Source organism: Hyperolius riggenbachi, chromosome 3, assembly GCF_040937935.1.
Source record: "Hyperolius riggenbachi isolate aHypRig1 chromosome 3, aHypRig1.pri, whole genome shotgun sequence".
In the NCBI taxonomy this organism is placed as follows: domain Eukaryota; kingdom Metazoa; phylum Chordata; class Amphibia; order Anura; family Hyperoliidae; genus Hyperolius; species Hyperolius riggenbachi.
Genome location: NC_090648.1, coordinates 17,493,972 through 17,519,136, shown reverse-complemented (window position 1 = coordinate 17,519,136; position 25,165 = coordinate 17,493,972). Strand labels below are relative to the sequence as shown.

General features: G+C 47.7%; 1 protein-coding gene across 1 annotated transcript; it reads right to left on the bottom strand.

The window, feature by feature from the left end:
- Positions 1-5,534: 5,534 nt before the first annotated feature.
- LOC137560880 (E3 ubiquitin/ISG15 ligase TRIM25-like) lies at positions 5,535-22,345 on the bottom strand. Its single transcript, XM_068272037.1, has 2 exons — positions 22,271-22,345; positions 5,535-6,780 (listed from the first exon to the last, which is right to left on the bottom strand). The coding sequence occupies exon 2, from the start codon at positions 6,675-6,677 to the stop codon at positions 5,820-5,822; it is 858 nt and encodes a 285-aa protein (XP_068128138.1). The 5' UTR covers positions 6,678-6,780; positions 22,271-22,345; the 3' UTR covers positions 5,535-5,819.
- Between the last annotated feature and the right edge of the window lie 2,820 nt (positions 22,346-25,165).

Genomic DNA, 25,165 nt, shown 5'->3' with positions numbered 1-25,165 from the left:
GGACCTGATGCTCGTACATGTGCACTATGGATCTGATGCTCGTACATGTGCACTATGGACCTGATGCACGTACATGTGCACTATGGACCTGATGCACGTACATGTGCACTATGGACCTGACGCTCGTACATGTGCACTATGGACCTGATGCTCGTACATGTGCACTATGGACCTGATGCTCGTACATGTGCACTATGGACCTGATGCACGTACATGTGCACTATGGACCTGATGCTCGTACATGTGCACTATGGACCTGATGCTCGTACATGTGCACTATGGACCTGATGCTCGTACATGTGCACTATAGACCTGATGCTCGTACATGTGCACTATGGACCTGATGCTCGTACATGTGCACTATGGACCTGATGCTCGTACATGTGCACTATGGACCTGATGCTCGTACATGTGCACTATGGATCTGATGCTCGTACATGTGCACTATGGACCTGATGCTCGTACATGTGCACTATGGATCTGATGCTCGTACATGTGCACTATGGACCTGATGCTCGTACATGTGCACTATGGACCTGATGCACGTACATGTGCACTATGGACCTGATGCACGTACATGTGCACTATGGATCTGATGCTCGTACATGTGCACTATGGACCTGATGCTCGTACATGTGCACTATGGACCTGATGCTCGTACATGTGCACTATGGACCTGATGCTAGTACATGTGCACTATGGATCTGATGCTCGTACATGTGCACTATGGATCTGATGCTCGTACATGTGCACTATGGACCTGATGCTCGTACATGTGCACAATGGACCTGCTGGTCTACAGAAGCACTCTCGGACATGAAGGCTGCGAGGGCTCCCGGAGGCAGGGGATCTGAATAGGGACAGCCAGGTAATGAGGAGATGAGGCCCAGGAAAGGTTCTATGGGATACACAGCCTCCCCTCTCCATAGGCATCTATTTAACCTGAAGTGAGTTTTCATGCTTCAGGTTTGCTAAAAAAGTGTGAGACCTATGGAAGCTGCCATACTTATTTCCTTTTAAACAATACCAGTTGCCTGGCAGTTCTGCTGATCTTGCTGGTCAGTAGGGTCAAACATCACATACCTGGAACAAGCATGCAGCTAATCCAGTCACACTTCAGTTAGAAACATCTGATCTGCATGCTTGTTCAGGGTTTATGGCTTAAAGGAATATTTAAGTGAGGAAAGAAAAAATGAATGTAACTTACCTGGGGCTTCTTGCAGCCCCTGGAGTCCTCCTGTGCGACGTCTTCCTGGTTCCCTCCGGTAAGCAGCAGCGACTCCAGCAAAGCCGGCCCGTCACCGCGAGTCGCCAGCTACTGCGCATGCGCGGCCCCGAGCCATGTGTGAAAATTGCTACTGTGCATGCGCAAGGCAATCCCGACACGGGAACGTGATCAGGACTTGCGCAGCTCTGGCCCGCACATGCGCAGTAGCCAGCAACTCACAGCAACAGGCCGGCTTTGCTGGAGTCAGTGCTGCTTACCGGAGGGAACCAGGAAGACATCGCCCAGGATGCCAGCAGGGGGCTGCGAGAAGCCCCAGGTAAGTTAAATTATTTTATTATTTCCTCACTTAAATATTCCTTTACAGTATCAGAGGCAGAGGATCAGCAGGACTGCCAGGCAATGTGCATTATTTAAAAGGAAATAAACATGTCAGCCTCCATAGGTAAAGCCAGGGAACGAGGAGACGAGGCCCGGGAAACGCTCTATGGGATACACAGCCTCCCCTCTCCATAGGCAACTATCCATCCTGAAGTGAGTTTTCATGCTACAGGTTCCCTTTAAGGCAACACAACTTCCAAGAGGAAGCCATCACCTGTTTTGTGGTCACTAGGCCCAAAGTATTTAACTAAATCCTCAACCATCTAGAAAACTGTCAGTTACAAAAGACATAACTTTGTATTTGCGTGTAACTGACAGGCACCTGTGATGTGTGAGAGTTATGGATATACTGAGCTCAGGCAGCTGATAACACACCTCTCAGGGAGACACTCAGTGCCTCAAAGAAAACAAGAAAATGTAAAAAAAACAGGTGAAGCAGCTGTGCTTCACCGAAAAGACTCTACTGTGACCATATTCCAGTTCTTATAAGTGTCTATTCATGTCAGAGTCTGAATAAGGACAGTGGGAGGAGGCATGAAAAGTCTCCCTGTGGTGACCTGTGTTTCCAGGGTCACTGCTGCTAATGTATGGCACACATGCAGCATATTACATACAAAACTCTGCATTGCAACCTGCAGACAGCCGTTTCATGTTAAGCTTTGCATTTCAATCTGTAGGCAGCCGTTTCACGCTAAGGTCTGCATTCCAACCTGCAGACAGCTGTTTCACGTTATGCTCTGCATTCCAACCTGCAGGCAGCTGTTTCACGTTATGCTCTGCATTCCAACCTGCAGGCAGCTGTTTCACGCTAAGCTCTGCATTCCAACCTGCAGGCAGCTGTTTCATGCTAAGCTAAGCTGTTTTACGCTAAGCTCTGCATTCCAACCTGCAGGCAGCTGTTTCATGCTAAGCTCTGAATACCAACCTGCAGGCAACCGTTTCACATTAAGCTCTGCATTCCAACCTGCAGGCAGCTGTTTCGCGCTAAGCTCTGCATTCCAACCTGCAGGCAGCTGTTTCATGCTAAGCTCTGCATTCCAACATGCAATCGGCTGTTCCACGCTAAGTTCGGCATTCCAACCTGCAGGCAGCTGTTTCATGCTAAGCTCTGAATTCCAACCTGCAGGCAGCTGTTTTACGCTAAGCTCTGAATTCCAACCCGCAGGCAACCGTTTCACGTTAAGCTCTGCATTCCAACCTGTAGGCAGCTGTTTCACGCAGTCTATCTGTTCCATCGCTGTCCAGCTGATCTGCACCGCTCTGCCACTGACAGTCCTGGTAGAGGCCCCAACTGAGGAAGTCGTAGACTACTGCACATGCGTGGCCGCATGCCTCCTTGATCCTCCTATGGGAAAGTGACTGAGGAAGTGCACACAGCCAGGACAGCGCATGGGGTGACAGCAGTGAAGCCCGGGAGGGCAGCGAGGGACCAGAAAGACTGGACAAGATCACAGGTAAGTAAAATCACCTCTATTTTCAATTAAGGTGCCTTTAAGCAGATATTAGATTTTGTTTGTATAGGCAACTGGTATTTGCCTCAGGAACCGAAGGCGAGAAGAAATATCCCCCAGGAGCACAGACCTTAATGACGGATTGATAGGGATTATAACCCATCTGAAACTATATCAAAAAGTGAAGCAAAATCTTGCCTGGAGTCAACCAGCATTAAAGGGAACCTGAGACCAGCCAAATTGCATGATTTACACTTACCTGGGGCTTCCTCTAGCCCCCATGAGGATCGTGGGCTCCATCACTGTCCTCCACGGCCGCCCCATCCTCCTGTTAGTTTGGCCAGTCGTGCTCCACTGCACATGCGCGGTCCGGCCACATGCATGCCCCGTGACTGGGAGTGATCTGCGTCTGCAAAGTAGTACTGGTCAGGTGTAGAACGCTCCCAGCCGTGTGAACACCACAGGGGGGCACAACCGGCCAAACTAACGGAGCTCAGAACTGGAGAACAACGATGGAGTTCACAGTCCTCATGGGGCTGAAGGAAGCACCAGGTAAGTATAAATCATGCAATTAGGCTGGTCTCGGGTTTCCTTTAAAGTTCCCCAATTAGAGAAAGAATGAATTACGCCCATGGTGGGCTAGAAGAGCTAATCCTCAGACTCCTGATGCTTCTTGAGGTCTTTGAGGTTCCTCCTGCTCCCCGTACCGTCCTCCTTGTATTTAGCTGGATCCCTCCAGTGAATATCCTCCCAGAAGTTCCCCAAGTGATGGTGAGCGATTCAGAACTGAGCATGCACAGGAAAAGGAAGCAGTCATCCATGAGCGCGTTCTGTCACTGCGCAGGTGTGGTTCAAGACTTGGACATGCGCAGTTCATTATCGCAATATCGCTTGGAGGGGCATCAGGCAGGCTGGGGAGAGAAGAGGACCAGGGATGGGGAACGGGGGGACCCCAAAGACAACAAATAACATCAGGAGGCTGAGGATTAGGTAATCTACCCACAATGGGCTTCATTCAGTTGGTTATTCATCTGAAGCATCAGTGACTCCAGAGAGAGAAGCTGCAGGACAGAAGCATCTCGCTATAAAGGGAAGTCTGTTAAAAGGAACCCCGAGGTGAGAGACACATGGAGGCTGCCATATTTATTTACTGTTATACACTGCCAGTTGCCTGACAGTCCTGCTGATCTTTCTGGCAGTGGAGTCTAAATCACACCCGAAAACAAGCAGGCAGCTAATCTTGTCAGACGACTGATCTGCATGCTTTTTCAGGGTCTATAGCTTAACGCACCGGCGTAACAATAGGGGATGCGACCCCTGCCCCCACGGGGGGCCCCCCTAGGGCCCGCTCAGGGACTTTTTGGGGGCAGAAAGGGTCGCAACATAGAGGAGAGCATGGCCGCAGATCGGTGGGGAGGGGGACACCCCCCCCCCCCTCTCACCTTGGGCTCTCCTCTCAGCGCTCCCCTCCTGCAATAATTAGCGGCAGCCAGCGGGCGGTAGACTGAATACATACCTCCTTCACGCCGGAGGTCTCCGATCTCTAAGAGCTTCATGTTACTTCCTGTTTACACAGGAAGTAACACGAAGCACTTACTGATGGGAGACCTCCGGCGCTAAGGAGATATGTGTTCAGTCTGCCACCGCTAATTATTGCAGGAGGGAGAGCGCTGAGAGGAGCGCCCGAGGTGAGGGGGGGGGGGGGGGGGGCGGAAATGTCCCCCTTCCCTACCAATCTGTGGCCACACTCTCCTCTTATGTTGCGACCCCTCCTGCCCCCCAAAAGTCCCTAAGCGGGCCCTAGGGAGGGGCCCAGATTTTATTTTTGCAGGGGGGCCCCGGGGTTTTCTAGTTACGCCCCTGGCTTAAAGTATTAGAGGCAGAGGATCAGCAGGACAGCCTGGCAATGTGCATTATTAAAACGAAGTAAACAGGTCAGCCTTCATATCCAACTCACCTCGGGTCCCCCTTAAAGCAGGACTCCAGGCACAGAGATGTGATAATATATAATAAAATACTCATGAACGATGATGTCACTAGTGTCTGGGCAAGATTTCTCACACATTCCCGGCCTCCCCCAGATATCTTATATGACCTCTCCACACAGCGGAATACAGCATGGAGGGGCTCAGTAAAGGTGACAGTGAAGGTGTGGAGGTGTCTGATCGGGTCACACAGGGCATAAAGGAGATCTGCCCGGGCCTCATAATCCAGATATATCCTGACTCTGACACTGGAGAACTCATGTAACCAGATGTCCTCACCGTCATATATCACTGAATATAAATCATCCTCCCTGTTCAAAACCCAGGATTTTTTATTTTCTCCAATCCGCGACCAATCTCCTCTCCTGTCTATACTGGGGTAACACATCCCAACTGCACAGTGCCCTGATCGTCAATATCCACTTCCCAGTAATGCTGCCCTGAGGAGAAACTCTGTTGCTCAACACCTGAGGGCCTATCCTGAAATCTCTCTGGTCTTTTTGGGCGCTTCAGGATTCTGTTTGCCCAGGATGCAGTTTTCCTGTCATTTGATATATGCAGATCATTATCAGCTGTGTTTACATCCAGTGATATGTCTGCCGGCTGTATATAGACCCCGTCCAGTTACCCCAGACATGATATCAGATAGCCCTGTGTGTAATGTGTGTGAGATGCTGGCCACATCCAGATCCCCTCCATCATGGAGCTGCTTATGTCTGTCCTCCATGCCACACAAGTCACCTGTATGAGATTCCTGTAAGACAGTCAGTGGATCAGTCATGTTACACAGCTCCTCAATGTGACACATCTTCCTGACAGCTCCTCCTTCTTTATTTCCAGCTGCCTTAGGACATCATCATAGTGTAACGACACCTGCTCTGCCTGTCTGTTGATATTACTCAGAACTTTCTTCTCTAGGTCTTCCAAGCATCTGTTAAGATCTTTGAATACAACAGTGACTTTCTCTGTTTCACCATCTGTTTTTTCTTGAGCACTTTTCCTGAGTTCCTCTAGACTCTGGACTCTTTTTTCCATCTCCTCTCTCTCTGTCATCACTTCCTGCAGAACATTTCTCAGTTTATTCTTCCTGCTTTCAGAGGCCTCAGGCAGAGACACCATCTTATGGCCGACATGTTCCCCAATCACGTAGCAGGACACACAGACACAGGCAGCATCCTGATTACAATAATACTCCAGAAGTTTATCCTTATGGATGGAGCATTTCCTGTCCTCCAGGGAGGTGGTGGGGTCACATAAGACGTGCTCTGGGGACTTTTTGTGGACTCTCAGGTGATTCTCACACAGAGAAACCTCACAATGCAGACAGGACTTCACAGCAGGAACAAGAGCATGAAAACACTGACTGCAGGAAATTACAGGCTTCTGGCCTGGCTTAGTAGACAGGAAGCTCTCCACGATGTTACACAGATTTATGTTCCTCTGCAGTGACGGCCGCTCCTGAAACTTCTTCCTACATTCAGGACAGACATATCCTCCAGACCCCTCCTGTGTGTCCAGAACACGATGAATACAGCCCTGGCAGAAGTTGTGTCCACATCTCAGGGTTACAGGATCTGTATAAATGCTCAGACAGATGGAACACTCCAGCTCCTCTCTCAGACCAGCAGACGCCATCGCTGACAGCAGTAGAGAATGGAAGGTGAAAGTCGGTAACACTCCTACGAATGCAGCCAGGCGTGTTTTAGCACTGTGTACACAGCGAGTCCAATGCTGCGATCTGTAATGAAATCAGTGAGTTACATAAGCTGGCCATAAACATACAGATTTCCATCACACATTTTCCATCACTGCCAGTCTGCAGAGGAGCTCACTAATCCTACCACATACTCTAATGCCCTACCAGATATTTTATAATATCTTTTTATAACTCATTCCAGCGCCGTAGAGGTTGAAGATGACTGCTAATAAAGCCACTGACTCACCTTTCCCTGGTTCACCTCCTAGAAAGTCACAACAACCCCATTTACACTACAGTGAGACTTGAGCGAGATACGCTTGCAAGATTAAACTTGTCCAGGAGAGCAATAACAACCGCCTCTGCCAAGAATCTACTGTGTACAGCGGTCACCAATGCTCTCCAATGTGTCAGCATGAGATCCGCTTGGTGAAGCGACACGGCCGAGCACTGGCTGAGGGCATTGTTCTGCTGACTCCCCCACCCGCTGTGTGACTTCCTCTGCTCTGATGGCCGCTCCTCCGACATGGCCTTGGAAACCCTTGATAAAATCTACCGGTATTTCAACTAATCCTCCAGGACGGCTGATACATGAGAGGAAGTTGACTTCTCCTCTAAAGGAAACGCCTAAAATCCATTTGCATACTGAATAAAGAACCCCCCCCCCCCCCTTCACATCTATCACCTTCAGTTATGTAGAGTAACTAAGAAGGAAATAGACAGGAAAATAAATTGAATGAAAAAATCTGGGAGGGAACCAAAGTAGCCATCCTAAAGGACTTGAAATATCACTACTGGTAAGATCTAACAAGACTTTCTTGTCCTCTTTCTTAGGGAGGGATGGCATTCTGTAACACCTTTCTCCCAAACACAGATCTTGGCTGGAGAGGAGATCAACCTGGTAGTGCTTGATACATGGTCGTATAGGGTACTGGGAGAAAAAGCACAGAGACAACCGGAGCCCAAATTGTGCATTATGTCACAGATCGATAAATATAGAAATGTGTTTAAGATGAAAATACTCACAAAGGTGGGTTGCACTAAGGGCAACCGACCACTTAAAGAGAGTCTGAAGCGAGAATAAATCTCGCTTCAGAGCTCATAGTTAGCAGGGGCATGTGTGCCCCTGCTAAAACGCCGCTATAGCACCGCTAAACGGGGGTTCTTTCACCCCAAACCCCCCACTGCAACACTTGGTCGCAGACTTGGTCGCTCCTGGAGCAGGGCTAACGGCTGCAGCCCTGCCTCCAGGAGCGTCTGTCAGCGGCGCATCGCCGCCTCTCCCCCGCCCCTCTCAGTGAAGGAAGACTGAGAGGGGCGGGGGAGAGGCGGAGATACGCGCTGACAGACGCGCGTGGGGCAGGGCTGCTGCGGTTAGCCCTGCCCCAACCAGGAAGCGCTCCCCCGCATTACGGAGGGGATTTGTGGGATCAGGGACCCCCGTTAAGCCGCGGGATAGCGGCGGTTTAGCAGGGGCACACATGCCCCTGCTATCTATGAGGTCTGAAGCGAGATTTATTCTCGCTTCACTCTCTTTAAGGCAGGTGGAGTGTCTTATACCTGACTCCACTCAGGTATGCCAGTAATCTTGGAGGCGGTCGCTCTCTTGTAGAAGAATCACATGCACTTTAACCCGTGAGGTGGGGGAATCCACTTCGGGTTAGGTGTACAGAACCCCCTTTACTAGACCGTAGAGGGGGCACCCGAAATGCGTAGCCTGTGCTAATTAAATAAATAGGTCTACTCAAAGCGAGTTGTCGTCTTTGAGGTAAGCCACCTCAATCTTTTGATTTGAGTGTTTTTAGCTGTTTTATACTTCCTGGGCGCCTCTTTTCCCTCTTTTGATACATGGTTGATGACATGACCAAGTTACAGCTTTGCATATTTGCTCTATGGAGGCTTACAAACTTTCAGACCATGAAGTGGATAGAGACCTAGTAGCATGAGCTGTAATGTCCTGCAGAATCTGCTGCCCTGAACTGCTGAACTAATAGCTTCCCTCAGCATCTAGCAATCGTGCATTTTTGAAACCTGAAGTCCTTTTGTGCCTGCAAAAGCTACTAAGAGGTGTTTTGAACATCCAATTTTGTGACCTCTAGATATGCAAGGATTGCTCTTCTAACATCTACAGTATCTAATCTAGTTTCTTTGTAGTTACCAGGGGAGTCACACAAAGAAGGAAGAACCACCTCCTGGGTCCTATGGAAAGCTGACCAAACCTAGGGCAAGTATGCTGGATCAGTTTTGAAGATAACCTTATCTGGAAATATCATTATGTATGGATCCTTTACAGAACGAGACTGTATGTCTCTGTGGGTAGAAGTGATGGCTACCAGGAAAGTTGTCTTTAGAGTAAGTAGAGTGAGGCCTGGGATAAGGGCTCAAGGGGTGGACCTGTGAGAAAGTTTAGTACCAAAGCAAGATCCTACAGGATGGAGTCTGTGTAAACCCTCTTCCGAGATGGTGGATGCCATAACCGCCCCTGATCCAGAGGTGTATGATCCCCGCACCATGTTAGAGCGGAAGCCACCTTCCCGGGAAAAGGGAGTCTCTGGAGAGATCCCAGCATTGAAGAAACCATCTTTGGAGTGTGTGTGTGAATGATACTGGGCACACAATACCGATACGATCGTAGAGATTATTGGACCCAACAGGGAGAGAGACTTTCTCAGGGATACATTCACCCCCTGTCCTGAGAGTTGGAATTCTGGAGATAAATCCAGCAGGTTTTCTTCTGGGAGAAAAAGTAATAATCCTGAATAGAATCCACCAGAAAGCCCACTCCTTTGTGCTGCGATCAGAATGGATTCCTCATAATTCAGCAACCAGCCCAGATAAGAGGAGCTGAATCGTGAGCACATGATCTAGGTATGGAATCATCTGGAACTGTAACTGATTAAGATGGGCCGTCACCTGACTCACCTCCACCACTATCGGAGGAGGGACCCAATCAGCATGCTTTTAACTTGGCTAAGCCCCTCCCTCACACATACTTCTACCCAATCATGACTTTCCTACTTTATTTCCCAGCCTGTGCTCTTACTGTAGCCAATCACATTGCACTTATAGTCATGGCTGACATTTGGTTTCACATCTCACACATATGATGTCAGATCTCACACATGCTCAGTCTCTACCAACACGAATACATTTTCTCTACTTTGAATGGGTCTGCAGAGGAATGGTGCAGTGCTGGATAGTGTACTGGTTAGAGATATCATCTTTGATATAGGAGACCAGGGTTAAATACTGGCTGGAATCAACATCTGCTCCGTAAGGAGTCCTTGGGCAAGACTCTGCAACGCTCCAGGGTGGCATACTGAGCGTGCCCTTTGTGGCGGCAATTGCTTTGAGCAGCAGAGGAGATGGATGAGGCCCCTTTTCTCGGGAGGTTGAGCCAAGCGCATGTCGGGCAGTTCTGCCTCCCGGTCACGAGCGGCTTCTGGCTGCAACTTCATGCAGGCAAACAGCAGCATTGGTGACACCAGGCATGTCATGTGACACACAGGGGTGTTACCCAAAAGCAAGACTATTGCATGTCACCTCTGAGGACGCCCCCACTGGCTCGCATGTAAACTCCATAGAGGTGACACTTCTCAATGGTCCATGCAGAGCTCTACCAAATACCCAGCTGGTGTACAGGAGCAGCTGACAGCCGGGAAATTTCACCCTCCCTAGGAAAAGGGGCCTAAAAGTGGACACTTCAACCCAACTTTATTTACAAGAGACACAAACACACAGACACACGGGAACATGCTGCTCACTGTCACACACATGCAGTGCTGCCCATAATTATTCATACCCCTGGCAAATTTTGACTTAACCACTTCCCGACCGCCCACTACACAGGGGCGGCGGGGAAGTGGAGCCCTGCAGGACGGCCTCACCCACAGAGGCGGCGGTCCATTTAAGGGCATGGGCGGAGCGATCGCGTCATCCGTGACGCGATCCTCCGCCGGCGCCTGTCACCGCTTGCTCGCCGCAACATCCCGCCGGCTATACGGAAGCGCCGGCGGATGTTAACCCCGCGATCGCCGCATACAAAGTGTATAATACACTTTGTAATGTTTACAAAGTGTATTATACAGGCTGCCTCCTGCCCTGGTGGTCCCAGTGTCCGAGGGACCACCAGGGCAGGCTGCAGCCACCCTAGTCTGCACCAAGCACACTGATTTTCTCCCCCCCCCCGCCCCAGATCGCCCACAGCACCCATCAGACCCCCCCCTGCCCACCCCCCAGACCCCTGTTTGCACCCAATCACCCCCCTAATCACCCATCAATCACTCCCTGTCACTATCTGTCAACGCTATTTTTTTTTTTATCCCCCCGCTGCTCCCTGCCCCCTCCTGATCACCCCCCACCCTCAGATTCTCCCCAGACCCCCCCCCAGACCACCCCCCCCTGTTTACTGTATGCATCTATCCCCCTGATCACCTGTCAATCACCTGTCAATCACCCATCAATCACCCATCAATCACCCGTCAATCACCCCCTGTCACTGCCACCCATCAATCAGCCCCTAACCTGCCCCTTGCGGGCAATCTGATCACCCCCCCACACCAATAGATCGCCCACAGATCCGACATCAGATCACCTCCCAAATCCATTGTTTACATCTATTCTCTCCTCTAAACACCCACTAATTACCCATCAATCACCCATCAATCACCCCCTATCACCACTTGTCACTTTTACCTATCAGATCAGACCCTAATCTGCCCCTTGCGGGCACCCAATCACCCGCCCACACGCTCAGATTGCCCTCTGACCCCCCCTTATCATTTCACCAGTGCATTAATTACATCTGTTCTTCCCTGTAATAACCCACTGATCACCTGTCAATCACCTGCCAATCACCTATCACCCATCAATCACCCCCTGTCACTGCCACCCATCAATCAGCCCCTAACCTGCCCCTTGCGGGCAATCTGATCACCCACCCACACCATTAGATCGCCCGCAAACCCGCCGTCAGATTACCTCCCAAATGTATCGTTTACATCTGTTATCTTCTCTAAACACCCACTAATTACCCATCAATCACCCCCTATCACCACCTGTCACTGTTACCTATCAGATCAGACCCTAATCTGCCCCTTGCGGGCACCCAATCACCCGCCCACACGCTCAGATTGCCCTCTGACCCCCCCTTATCAATTCACCAGTGCATTAATTACATCTGTTCTTCCCTGTAATAACCCACTGATCACCTGTCAATCACCTGCCAATCACCTATCACCCATCAATCACCCCCTGTCACTGCCACCCATCAATCAGCCCCTAACCTGCCCCTTGCGGGCAATCTGATCACCCACCCACACCATTAGATCGCCCGCAAACCCGCCGTCAGATTACCTCCCAAATGTATCGTTTACATCTGTTATCTTCTCTAAACACCCACTAATTACCCATCAATCACCCCCTATCACCACCTGTCACTGTTACCTATCAGATCAGACCCTAATCTGCCCCTTGCGGGCACCCAATCACCCGCCCACACGCTCAGATTGCCCTCAGACCCCCCCCCCCCCTTATCAATTCGCCAGTGCATTAATTACATCTGTCCTTCCCTGTAATAACCCACTGATCACCTGTCAATCACCTGCCAATCACCTATCACCCATCAATCACCCCGTCACTGCCACCCAACAATCAGCCCCTAACCTGCCCCTTGCGGGCAATCTGATCACCCACCCACACCAATAGATCGCCCGCAGATCCGACATCAGATCACCACCCAAGCGCAGTGTTTCCATCTATTCTCTCCTCTAAACACCCACTAATTACCCATCAATCACCCATCAATCACTCCCTATCACCACCTGTCACTGTTACCTATCAGATCAGACCCTAATCTGCCCCTTGCGGGCACCCAATCGACCGCCTACACGCTCAGATTGCCCTCAGACCCCCCCTTATCAATTCGCCAGTGCAATATTTACATCTGTTCTCCCCTGTAATAACCCACTGATTACCTGTCAATCACCTATCAATCACCCATCAATCACCCCCTGTCACTGCCACCCATCAATCACCCCCTGTCACTGCCACCCATCAATCACCCGCTGTCACTGCCACCCATCAATCAGCCCCTAACCTGCCCCTTGCGGGCAAACTGATCACCCACCCACACCAATAGATCGCCCGCAGATCCGACATCAGATCACCACCCAAGCGCAGTGTTTCCATCTATTCTCTACCCTAAACACCCACTAATTACCCATCAATCACCCCCTGTCACTGCTACCTATCAGATTAGACCCCTATCTGCCCCTAGGGCACTCAATCACCCGCCCACACCCTCAGAATGCCCTCAGACCCCAGCCCTGATCACCTCGCCAGTGCATTGCTTGCATCCATTCCCCCCTCTAATCACACCTTGAGACACCCATCAATCACCTCCTGTCACCCCCTAGCACACCTACCCATCAGATCAGGCCCCAATTTGCCCCGTGTGGGCTCCTGATCACTCGGCCAAACCCTCAGACCCCCTTCCGATCACCTCCCCAGTGCATGGATTGCATCTATTTTCCCCTCTAACCACCCCCTGAGACACCCATCAATCACCTCCTGTCACCCCCCTAGCACTCCTATCCATCAGATCAGGCCCAATACAACCTGTCATCTAAAAGCCCACCCTGCTTATGACCGGTTCCACAAAATTCGCCCCCTCATAGACCACCTGTCATCAAAATTTGCAGATGCTTATACCCCTGAACAGTCATTTTGAGACATTTGGTTTCCAGACTACTCACGGTTTTGGGCCTGTAAAATGCCAGGGCGGTATAGGAACCCCACAAGTGACCCCATTTTAGAAAAAAAAGACACCCCAAGGTATTATGTTAGGTGTATGACGAGTTCATAGAAGATTTAATTTTTTGTCAAAAGTTAGCGGAAATTAATTTTTATTAGTTTTTTTTCACAAAGTGTCATTTTTCACTAACTTGTGACAAAAAATAAAATCTTCTATGAACTTGCCATACACCTAACGGAATACCTTGGGGTGTCTTCTTTCTAAAATGGGGTCACTTGTGGGGTTCCTATACTGCCCTGGCATTTTAGGGGCCCTAAACCGCGAGGAGTAGTCTAGAAAACAAATGCTTCAAAATGACCTGTGAATAGGACGTTGGGCCCCTTAGCGCACCTAGGCTGCAAAAAAGTGTCACACATGTGGTACCGCCGTACTCAGGAGAAGTAGTATAATGTGTTTTGGGGTGTATTTTTACACATACCCATGCTGGGTGGGAGAAATTTCTATGTAAATGGACAATTGTGTGTAAAAAAATCAAACAATTGTCATTTACAGAGATATTTCTCCCACTTAGCATGGGTATGTGTAAAAATACACCCCAAAACGCATTATACTACTTCTCCTGAGTACAGCGGTACCACATGTGTGGCACTTTTTTACACCCTAAGTACGCTAAGGGGCCCAAAGTCCAATGAGTACCTTTAGGATTTCACAGGTCATTTTGCGACATTTGGTTTCAAGACTACTCCTCACGGTTTAGGGCCCCTAAAATGCCAGGGCAGTATAGGAACCCCACAAATGACCCCATTCTAAAAAGAAGACACCCAAAGGTATTCCGTACGGAGTATGGTGAGTTCATAGAAGATTTTATTTTTTGTCACAAGTTAGCGGAAAATGACACTTTGTGAAAAAAAACTATTAAAATCAATTTCCGCTAACTTGTGACAAAAAAATAAAAACTTCTATGAACTCACCATACTCCTAACGGAATACCTTGGGGTGTCTTCTTTCTAAAATGGGGTCATTAGTGGGGTTCCTATACTGCCCTGGCATTTTAGGGGCCCTAAACCGTGAGGAGTAGTCTTGAAACAAAAATGACCTGTGAAATCCTAAAGGTACTCATTGGACTTTGGGCCCCTTAGCGTACTTAGGGTGTAAAAAAGTGCCACACATGTGGTACCGCCGTACTCAGGAGAAGTAGTATAATGCGTTTTGGGGTGTATTTTTACACATACCCATGCTAAGTGGGAGAAATATCTCTGTAAATGACAATTGTTTGATTTTTTTACACACAATTGTCCATTTACATAGAAATTTCTCCCACCCAGCATGGGTATGTGTAAAAATACACCCCAAAACACATTGTACTACTTCTCCCGAGTATGGCGATACCACATGTGTGGCACTTTTTTGCACCCTAAGTGCGCTAAAGGGCCCAAAGTCCAATGAGTACCTTTAGGATTTCACAGGTCATTTTGAGAAATTTCGTTTCAAGACTACTCCTCACGGTTTAGGGCCCCTAAAATGCCAGGGCAGTATAGGAACCCCACAAATGACCCCATTTTAGAAAGAAGACACCCCAAGGTATTCCGTTAGGAGTATGGTGAGTTCATAGAAGATTTTATTTTTTGTCAAAAGTTAGCGGAAATTGATTTTAATTGTGTTTTTTCACAAAGTGTCATTTTCCGCTAACTTGTGACAAAAAATAAAATCTTCTATGAACTCGCCATACTACTAACGGAATACCTTGGGGTGTCTTCTTTCTAAAATGGGGTCATTTGTGGGGTTCCTATACTGCCCTGGCATTTTAGGGGCCCTAAACCGTGAGGAGTAGTCTTGAAACGAAATTTCTCAAAATGACCTGTGAAATCCTAAAGGTACTCATTGGACTTTGGGCCCTTTAGCGCAGTTAGGGTGCAAAAAAGTGCCACACATGTGGTATCGCCGTACTCAGGAGAAGTAGTATAATGTGTTTTGTGGTGTATTTTTACACATACCCATGCTGAGTGGGAGAAATATCTCTGTAAATGGACAATTGTGTGTAAAAAAAATTAACAAATTGTCATTTACAGAGATATTTCTCCCACCCAGCATGGGTATGTGTAAAAATACACCTCAAAACACATTATACTACTTCTCCTGAGTACGGCAATACCACATGTGTGGCACTTTTTTGCAGCCTAACTGCGCTAAGGGGTCCAAAGTCCAATGAGCACCTTTAGGCTTTACAGGGGTGCTTACAATTTAGCACCCCCCAAAATGTCAGGACAGTGAACACACCCCACAAATGACCCCATTTTGGAAAGTAGACCCTTCAAGGTATTCAGAGAGGGGCATGGTGAGTCCGTGGCAGATTTCATTTTTTTTTGTCGCAAGTTAGAAGAAATGGAAACTTTTTTTTTTTTTTTTTTCCTCTCAAAGTGTCATTTTCCGCTTACTTGTGACAAAAAATAATATCTTCTATGAACTCACTATGCCTCTCAGTGAATACTTTGGGATGTCTTCTTTCCAAAATGGGGTCATTTGGGGGGTATTTATACTATCCTGGAATTCTAGCCCCTCATGAAACATGACAGGGGGTCAGAAAAGTCAGAGATGCTTGAAAATGGGAAAATTCACTTTTGGCACCATAGTTTGTAAACGCTATAACTTTTACCCAAACCAATAAATATACACTGAATGGGGTTTTTTTTATCAAAAACATGTTTGTCCACATTTTTCGCGCTGCATGTATACAGAAATTTTACTTTATTTGAAAAATGTCAGCACAGAAAGTTAAAAAAATCATTTTTTTGCCAAAATTCATGTCTTTTTTGATGAATATAATAAAAAGTAAAAATCGCAGGAGCAATCAAATAGCATCAAAAGAAAGCTTTATTAGTGACAAGAAAAGGAGCCAAAATTCATTTAGGTGGTAGGTTGTATGAGCGAGCAATAAACCGTGAAAGCTGCAGTGGTCTGAATGGAAAAAAAGTGGCCGGTCCTTAAGGGGTAGAAAGCCCTAGGTCCTCAAGTGGTTAAAGTGGACTCAAATTAAAAATGCAAGATTTCAGAAATAAAATCTATTTTCTAAATTCTAATAATAAATAGCAGCCTTTTTTCAGCTGCATGATGACAAATATAAAATATTTTACATTTAGTGGAGGAATCCCTCCCTTCCTTTCAAATTACCGGGACAAAATACGGCAAACTGGTGGAGTAGGTGGTGTCCAGCAAAGGAGGAATTGCTAATGGCTGCCCCCAGTATAATCCTGGTTATGAAAAGAGAAGGGTGAAAAGCATGCACTGAAATGCTCATAGGGTTGAAGGAGTGTTTATTTATCTTTGTATGTGTCAGAGTGGTGCAACTAAATATTTTTAATTTAAAAAAATGTTTGGTTTGGGTCCACTTTAAATTTACTTTTATTCAACTAGCAAGTAATTTTTTGATGGGAAATAAGATAGGTGTCTCCCAAAAGATAATAAGATGATGTACAAGAGGCATTATTGTGGAAAAAAAACATTTCTCAGATATTATTTACATTTGAGCATAAAGTGTCCAGTCCAAAAATATTCATGCCCTTCTCCTCAATAATGAATAGAAAAGCCTTTATTGGCTACTACAGCAATCAAACAGTTCCTTATAATTGCAGACCAGCTTTTTGCATATCTCCATAGGTATTTTTGCCCATTCATCTTTAGCAATGAGCTCCAAATCTTTCAGGTTTGAGGGTCTTCTTGCCATCACCCTGATCTTTAGCTCCCTCCCCAGATTCTCGATTGGATTCAAGTCAGGACTCTGACTGGGCCACTCCAAAATGTTAATGTTGTTGTCTGCTAACCATTTCTTCACCACTTTTGCTGTGTGTTTTGGGCGATTGTCATGCTGAAATGTCCACTAAGCACAAGGCCAAGTTTCTCTGCAGACTGCCTGATGTTGTCGTTGAGAATCCTCATGTATTGCTCTTTTTTTCATGGTACCGTTTACTGCGATTAGGTTCCCTGGTCCACTGACAGAAAAAAAAACCAAACAAACCCCAAAGCATTAGGTTCCCACTACCATGTTTGACAGTGGAGATTGTGTTCTTTGGGTTGAAGGCTTCTCTTTTTTAATGCCAAATGATGGAAACATCATTGTGACAAAACAATTAAATTTTAGTTTCATCTGACCATAACACAGGAGACCAGAAGTCGTCTTCTTTGACCAGATGAGCATTTGCAAAGGCCAAGTGAGCTTTTGTGTGCCTTATCTGGAGAAGTGGCGTCCTCCTTGGTCTGCATCCGTGGAACCCAGCAGTGTACAGTGTCCGTTGGCTTGTCTACCTTGAGACATTACCACCAGCAGAGCCCAGATTCACCAGGATGGACTTGGTGGTGATCCTTGGATTCTTTATCACCTCTCTCACTATCCTCCTGGCCAGCACAGGTGTCACTTTTGGCTTCCGACCACATCCTCTGAGATTTTCCACAGTGCGGAATATCTTGTATTTTTTTAATAATACTTTGCACTGTAGCCACTGGAACTTGAAAACATTTAGAAATGGCCTTGTAGCCCTTTCCTGACTTGTTAGCAGCCACAATGCACAAGCTGCAGGTCCTTACTGGGCTCCTTTGTCTTATGCTGGGCATACACGGCACGTTTATGCGCCGGAATCGGGCCAGCGGCTCGATGCCGGCGCGTCACCGCTCGTCCGCGTGGATTGATTCATGCTCCGGGATGAAGCCGGGAATCGATCCATGCGGTGATCGGACATGTCGGAAATTATCAATCGAGCCATCAGCGGCTCGATAAGAAGAATCTGGGCTGTGTATGCCCAGCATTAAGGTGCATACACACATCCAATTTTGATTGGCCAATTACTGACCAATTTTACCACCTCCATGTAGTATGAGGTCCATATTTTGAATACAATGAAGAGACTGTGGGTAAGCTCTCATGCTACATGGAAGTAGTAACATTGGACAATCATTGGCCAATGAAACCATGATGTGTGTATATGACTTTAGCCATGACCAACTGCAGAGAGCTGCTGTTTTTCACATGTTGAGTTGATTAAAACAGCTGTTCCCAATTAATCAGGGTAATTAGGATGCTTTAGAACAGCTTGGACTATTTGGAATGGTACAGAACTTGGATTTTCCCGCAGATTATGACAGTTTGTGATGGCTATGCATAATTTTGGACTGGACACTTTTTGCTAAAATTTAAATAAAAGCTGAGAATTTTTTTTTTCCATAATAATGCCTCTTGTACATCCTCTTATCTTTTGGGAGACACCTATGTCATTTCCCATCAGAACATTTTTTGCATAATAAAAATTTGAATAAAAGTAACTTTAAGTCAAAATTTGCCAGGGGTATGAATAATTATGGGCAGCGTATTTATAGTTCATATTTCATACACCACACACACAATCTATACATTAAGCATTAGTAAGTCCCTGAGCACACGGTCGCCTTGTCTGCAATGCAGGTGACCCCCATATAGCCATCACTCTGCTACTTCCATCCCCTGTGCTGATATCTCCCATATGACTGTCCCTCCCCCCATGTGTGTCTGTCACTCTCTGTGTCTGTCCCCTACCCCCCCCCCCCCTGTGACACTGACCCCCATATGGCTGTCACTCTGCTACTCCCATCCCCCGTGCTGCTATCTCCCATATGACTGTCCCTCCCCCCATGTGTGTCTGTCCCTCTCTGTGTCTGTCCCCTACCCCCCCCCCCCCCTGTGACACTGACCCCCATATGGCTGTCACTCTGCTACTCCCATCCCCCGTGCTGCTATCTCCCATATGACTGTCCCTCCCTCCATGTGTGTCTGTCCCTCTCTGTGTCTGTCCCCTACCCCCCCCCTGTGACACTGACCCCCATATGGCTGTCACTCTGCTACTCCCATCCCCCGTGCTGCTATCTCCCATATGACTGTCCCTCCCTCCATGTGTGTCTGTCCCCTACCCCCCCCCCCCCTGTGACACTGACCCCCATATGGCTGTCACTCTGCTACTCCCATCCCCCGTGCTGCTATCTCCCATATGACTGTCCCTCCCTCCATGTGTGTCTGTCCCTCTCTGTGTCTGTCCCCTACCCCCCCCCCCCCCCCTGTGACACTGACCCCCATATGGCTGTCACTCTGCTACTCCCATCCCCCGTGCTGCTATCTCCCATATGACTGTCCCTCCCTCCATGTGTGTCTGTCCCTCTCTGTGTCTGTCCCCTACCCCCCCCCCCCCCTGTGACACTGACCCCCATATGGCTGTCACTCTGCTACTCCCATCCCCCGTGCTGCTATCTCCCATATGACTGTCCCTCCCTCCATGTGTGTCTGTCCCTCTCTGTGTCTGTCCCCTACCCCCCCCCCCCCTCCCTGTGACACTGACCCCCATATGGCTGTCACTCTGCTACTCCCATCCCCCGTGCTGCTATCCAGCACTCCCCCATGACAGAGCCTCTCCCTCTCTGTAACGTCTTTAGCCCCCCCCCCCCCGTCTCTCCTGTGTGTCACACCCCCAACCCCAAAGCCTGTTGTCTCTTCCTTTTAGCTTCACTAGCACCCCTATATGGCAGTCTCTACTTCTCAGCAAACTCTGTCACACTCGCAATTCCTACCGAACCCCCTGCCCCCCCAAAAAAACCATGGGTGGCTGTTTCTTCTTTCTGTGTGTCACCTTCCCTGTTGCTGTCTCTCTCTCTGTGTCACATCCACCCCCTCCCATGTCCTTCGGTGTCACTCACACCTCCTACAATGGTTGTTCCCCCACGTTGCTGACTCCTATTCTCTCCCCTCCCATTCATATGACAATCCCTCCCTCCCTCTAGTCTGTGATTTCATAAACTAATGAGTCAGATGAATTTCTGTACCGACTCCACAGCCCTGAACACTAAACACTATAGCAGCACTATAACACACCCCACTAGAATACACTGCAATATACAGACTTACACTATACTATATTACACCCCAGTATAACACACTGCAATATACAGACTTACACTATACTATATTACACCCCAGCATAATACACTGCAATATACAGACTTACACTATACTATATTACACCCCAGTATAATACACTGCAATATACAGACTCTATTATACCCCAGTATAACACAGCACCCTGTATTACACCCCACTATACTATATTACACCCCACTATATTATATTACACCCCACTATATTATATTACACCACACTATACTATATTACACCACACTATACAGTATTACACCCCACTATAATACACCACACTATAGCACATCACACTATAACACACCTCACTATAATACACTGCAATATACAGTCTTACACTATACTATATTACACCCCAGTATACAGTATTTCACCCCAATATAATACACCACACTATAGCACATCACACTATAACACACCCCACTATAATATTAACATTACAGTATATAGTCTTACACTATACTATATTACTCCCCACTATACAGTATTACACTCCACTATACAGTATTACACCCCACTATATTACACCCCACTATAATACACTGCAATATACAGTCTTACACTATACTATATTACTCCCCACTCTATTATACCCCAGTAGAACACAGCACCCTGTATTACACCACACTATACTATATTACACCACACTATACTATATTACACCCCACTATATTATATTACACCCCACTATATTATATTACACCACACTATACTATATTACACCCCACTATATTATATTACACCACACTATACTATATTACACCACACTATACAGTATTACACCCCACTATAATACACCCCACTATAGCACATCACACTATAACACACCTCACTATAATACACTGCAATATACAGTCTTACACTATACTATATTACACCCCAGTATACAGTATTTCACCCCAATATAATATACAATATATAGTCTTACACTATATTATATTACTCCTCACTCTATTATACCCCAGTAGAACACAGCACCCTGTATTACACCACACTATACTATATTACACCCCACTATATTATATTACACCCCACTATACAGTATTACACCCCACTATAGAGTATTACACCCCACTATAACACACCCCACTAGAATACACTGCAATATACAGCCTTACACTATACTATATTACACCCCAGTATAACACAGCACCCTATATTACACCCCACCATATAGTAGTACACCCCACTATACAGTATTACACCACACTATAATACACTGCAATATACAGCCTTACACTATACTATATTACACCCCAGTATAACACAGCACCCTATATTACACCCCACCATATAGTAGTACACCACACTATACAGTATTACACCCCACTATAATACACTACAATATACAGCCTTACACTATACTATATTACACCCCAGTATAACACAGCACCCTATATTACACCCCACCATATAGTAGTACACCCCACTATACAGTATTACACCACACTATACTATATTACACCCCACTATAGCACATCACACTATAACACACCTCACTATAATACATTACAATATATAGTCTTACACTATACTATATTACACCACAATATACAGTATTACACCCCACTATACTACATTACACCTCAGTATAACCGCACCATATATTACACCACACTGTATTACACTACAATATACAGCCTTACACTATACTGTATTCTCCTGCACTATAATGCACTACAATCTAACACTATACTATATTACACCCCACTATACTATATTACACCCCACTATACAGACTTACAGTAGGCTATATCTCACCCCACAATATCACCCTCCCCCCAGCAGTATAGAGCCCAGCAGCAGGCAGGGCACAGGCTGTATACAGTATATACCATAGAGAGCTATGCAGACGTCACACCACGAGGCTGGAGCTTCCCCAGTGACGCCTGTGCAGAGAAAGCCACGCCCACAGCGTAATGCCCCGCCCGCCCCAGCGCCGCTGTTTTCCTTTACACGCCAGTGACGTCGTTAGCTACGTCGCCAGTTCCTGCGCTCCATCACATGGGACGCATAGAGCTGTGTGCGCTCTGCTGCCATCTAGTGGCCAATATGTGTATTTTATATGCAAAGTTTTTGTTTCTGGCCATTCAAAGAGCATAGAAGTGAGAAAGACCCTCAGATTCCCCATCTTGTTGCCACAGCTTGTGAAGGGATGAATATGAAGGTTAGGGAAGCATATAAGGTCAGATATTACTGGGGATAGCATGTTACTATACAGAGGGGAAAGCAGGTTAGTGGATTACTATTCCTCATAGAAGTACATTACATCAATAATAATTCCCAATATGATTACATGTTAAAAAGAGAGGAGCTGTGCAAGGAAACGGCAAATTTGCCACAATCAGCAGCCGTTCTGCCATAGGCACCCATGTGAATAGCGGCTATGGGGGAAACTTAGGCACCCGCTAAATATTAGCGCTTGCGCCTGCTACTTGTAGCTCTATTCTGCATTCTGGGTCTCCGCAGCGCCTGATATTTAGCAGTTGCAAAAATTCCACCCAATGCCGCCATTTATTTGACAATAGTAAAATACTGGTAAAAGGTACCAATACTTATTCTCACCCTGAGCTCTCCCACTAACAATGCCTAACCTTAACTTTTTGTGGACCGCCCATAGTAGATCCTACGCCGCACTTGTGGCTGTTCTAGCCTGATGCGGCGTAGGATCTACGCCAGCTGCTATTTCCACTCCCGATACGATCGTGCGCACCCGAGATGGGAGATCAAGCTGTCATATGACAGCTGACATCTCCCTTAAGTGATCAGCAGCCATCGCGTATGGCTGCTGATCATGTGATCACTACGATCGCCGGCGGATCGTAGTGATCACTGGGACAGCTGCGGCGGTGGGGGGGGGGAGAAGAGAATCCACTCAACTCTCTGCCGTTCCCCCAACGGTCGGCGCTCCCGTACAAGTTGAGGCCAGTGCAGTTGCTTGTCCCTAGCTGCGTGCACCTTCGCTCCCGCACATGTTGCTGGAAGCATACTGCACAGGCGCAGTACAAGAAAACCTCATACTGCACAGGACGCTCTCGGCGAGGTGGCCAGGAGCGAGGACGCACGCGGCAAGGGCTGCACAGTGGCCTGCTGACCGATACAAGGAAACTGAGCCGCAGCGGGGTATGGAGGATGGTTTTGTTGCGGCGAGGGCATAGGATGTCTGCAGGGGCCGGTAGAAGCCCCAGATAAGTTTGTTTTTAACGCCTATAGGTGTACCTGAGATGAAAACTGCCTCTGGTCACACACAAACCGGGTGTTTCCTTAACCCCCCCTGGCTGTACAATTAATCTGCCAGGGAGGCAGCGCAGCACTATTTTATTTTTATTTTTTTTTAAATCATGTAGCTGGCCTAGCGCTAGCTACATGATAGCCGCTGAGCAGCAGCATCCCCCCGCCCCCTCCGACAATCAGGCCCATCAGGAAATCCCATTCTAAACGGGATTTCCATTAGGGCTTCCCCCGTCGCCATGGCGACGAGCGCAATGACGTCACCGATGTCGTGACGTCAGAGGGAGTCCCGATCCACCCCTCAGCGCTGCCTGGCACTGATTGGCCAGGCTGCGCAGGGGTCTCGGTGGGGGGCACCCTCTAACGCGTCAAGCGGCGGCGAGTTCACGCAGCTAGCAAAGTGCTAGCTGCGTGCAACAAAAAAAAATTATGTAAATCGGCCCAGCGGGGCCTGAGCAATCCTCCTGCGCGGCATAGCCCGAGCTCAGCTCGGGATTACCGCCAAGGAGGTTAAGCCCTTTGAGGCAGCTCGGCCCCTTGTCATCTCCCCGGGTTGCTCGTCCCCCACTGGATAGCCCGGTAGTCTATAATAATCTGATCTGAGTCTAGCCGAGTCCTGCTTTGTCATGCCTTCGTGGCCCGGCTGTGCCCGCCCTCACCTTGCGTTGACGGCACATCTGAGGCCAGGCTGTGCAAGCACGCAGAGCACAACTTGGCTAGGCTACTGAGCTATCCAGTGGGGACAAGAGCAACCCGGGGAGAAGAGGGTCAGAACTGCCTCAGTTTCTGGCTAGATTGGGAGACCGTGGGTATTGACTTTGGTGGGGGCAGGGACCCCAGGTTACCTTTGCCCCGGATCCCCCGTGGGGCTCAAACTGGCCCTGGTTATTCCATCCACTAACTCTATACCTAATCCATAACATATTTAAAGGACAAATTGGAGGAAAGGACCTATACTAGAATAATTTTCCATACTTTATATTAACCACTTCGCATCCAGACCTTATTCCCCCCTTACGAATTACATGAAATTTCACATCATTTTTTACCAGTTATGCATTGCGATTGTTATGAATGTACAGAGGTACGTGCACCATCCGTCCGTTGCTTATGGTGTTTATTGGTCAAAAGGCATCATAAAGGAAAACGTCACAATCTGACCTGTAAAGCAGTCATGGTGGTGGAGGTGGTTGGCGGGCACTGGTTTAGGGAAGGCAACGGACGTTTCGTGTTGCAAGACACTTGGTCACGCTGCGTTCCACCAGATTGTGACGCTTTCTTGACAACTGTACAGGTCTTCCTTTATGATGCCTTTTGACCAATAAACACCATAAGCAACGGACGGATGGTGCACGTACCTTTCCTCTGTACATTCATACTACAATTTCCTTCCTTCCAGATTTGATACGGAGCACACGTCCTAAGGTACTACAGAAGGCCGGAAGAACGTAGCACGAGCGGTGAGAGATTGCAGGTACAGCACACCCTTCTTGCTGCAT

Coding starts and splice junctions, on each gene's coding strand:
- LOC137560880 (XM_068272037.1), bottom strand. CDS start 6,677: ATGGCGTCTGCTGGTCTGAGAGAGGAGCTGGAGTGTTCCATCTGTCTG.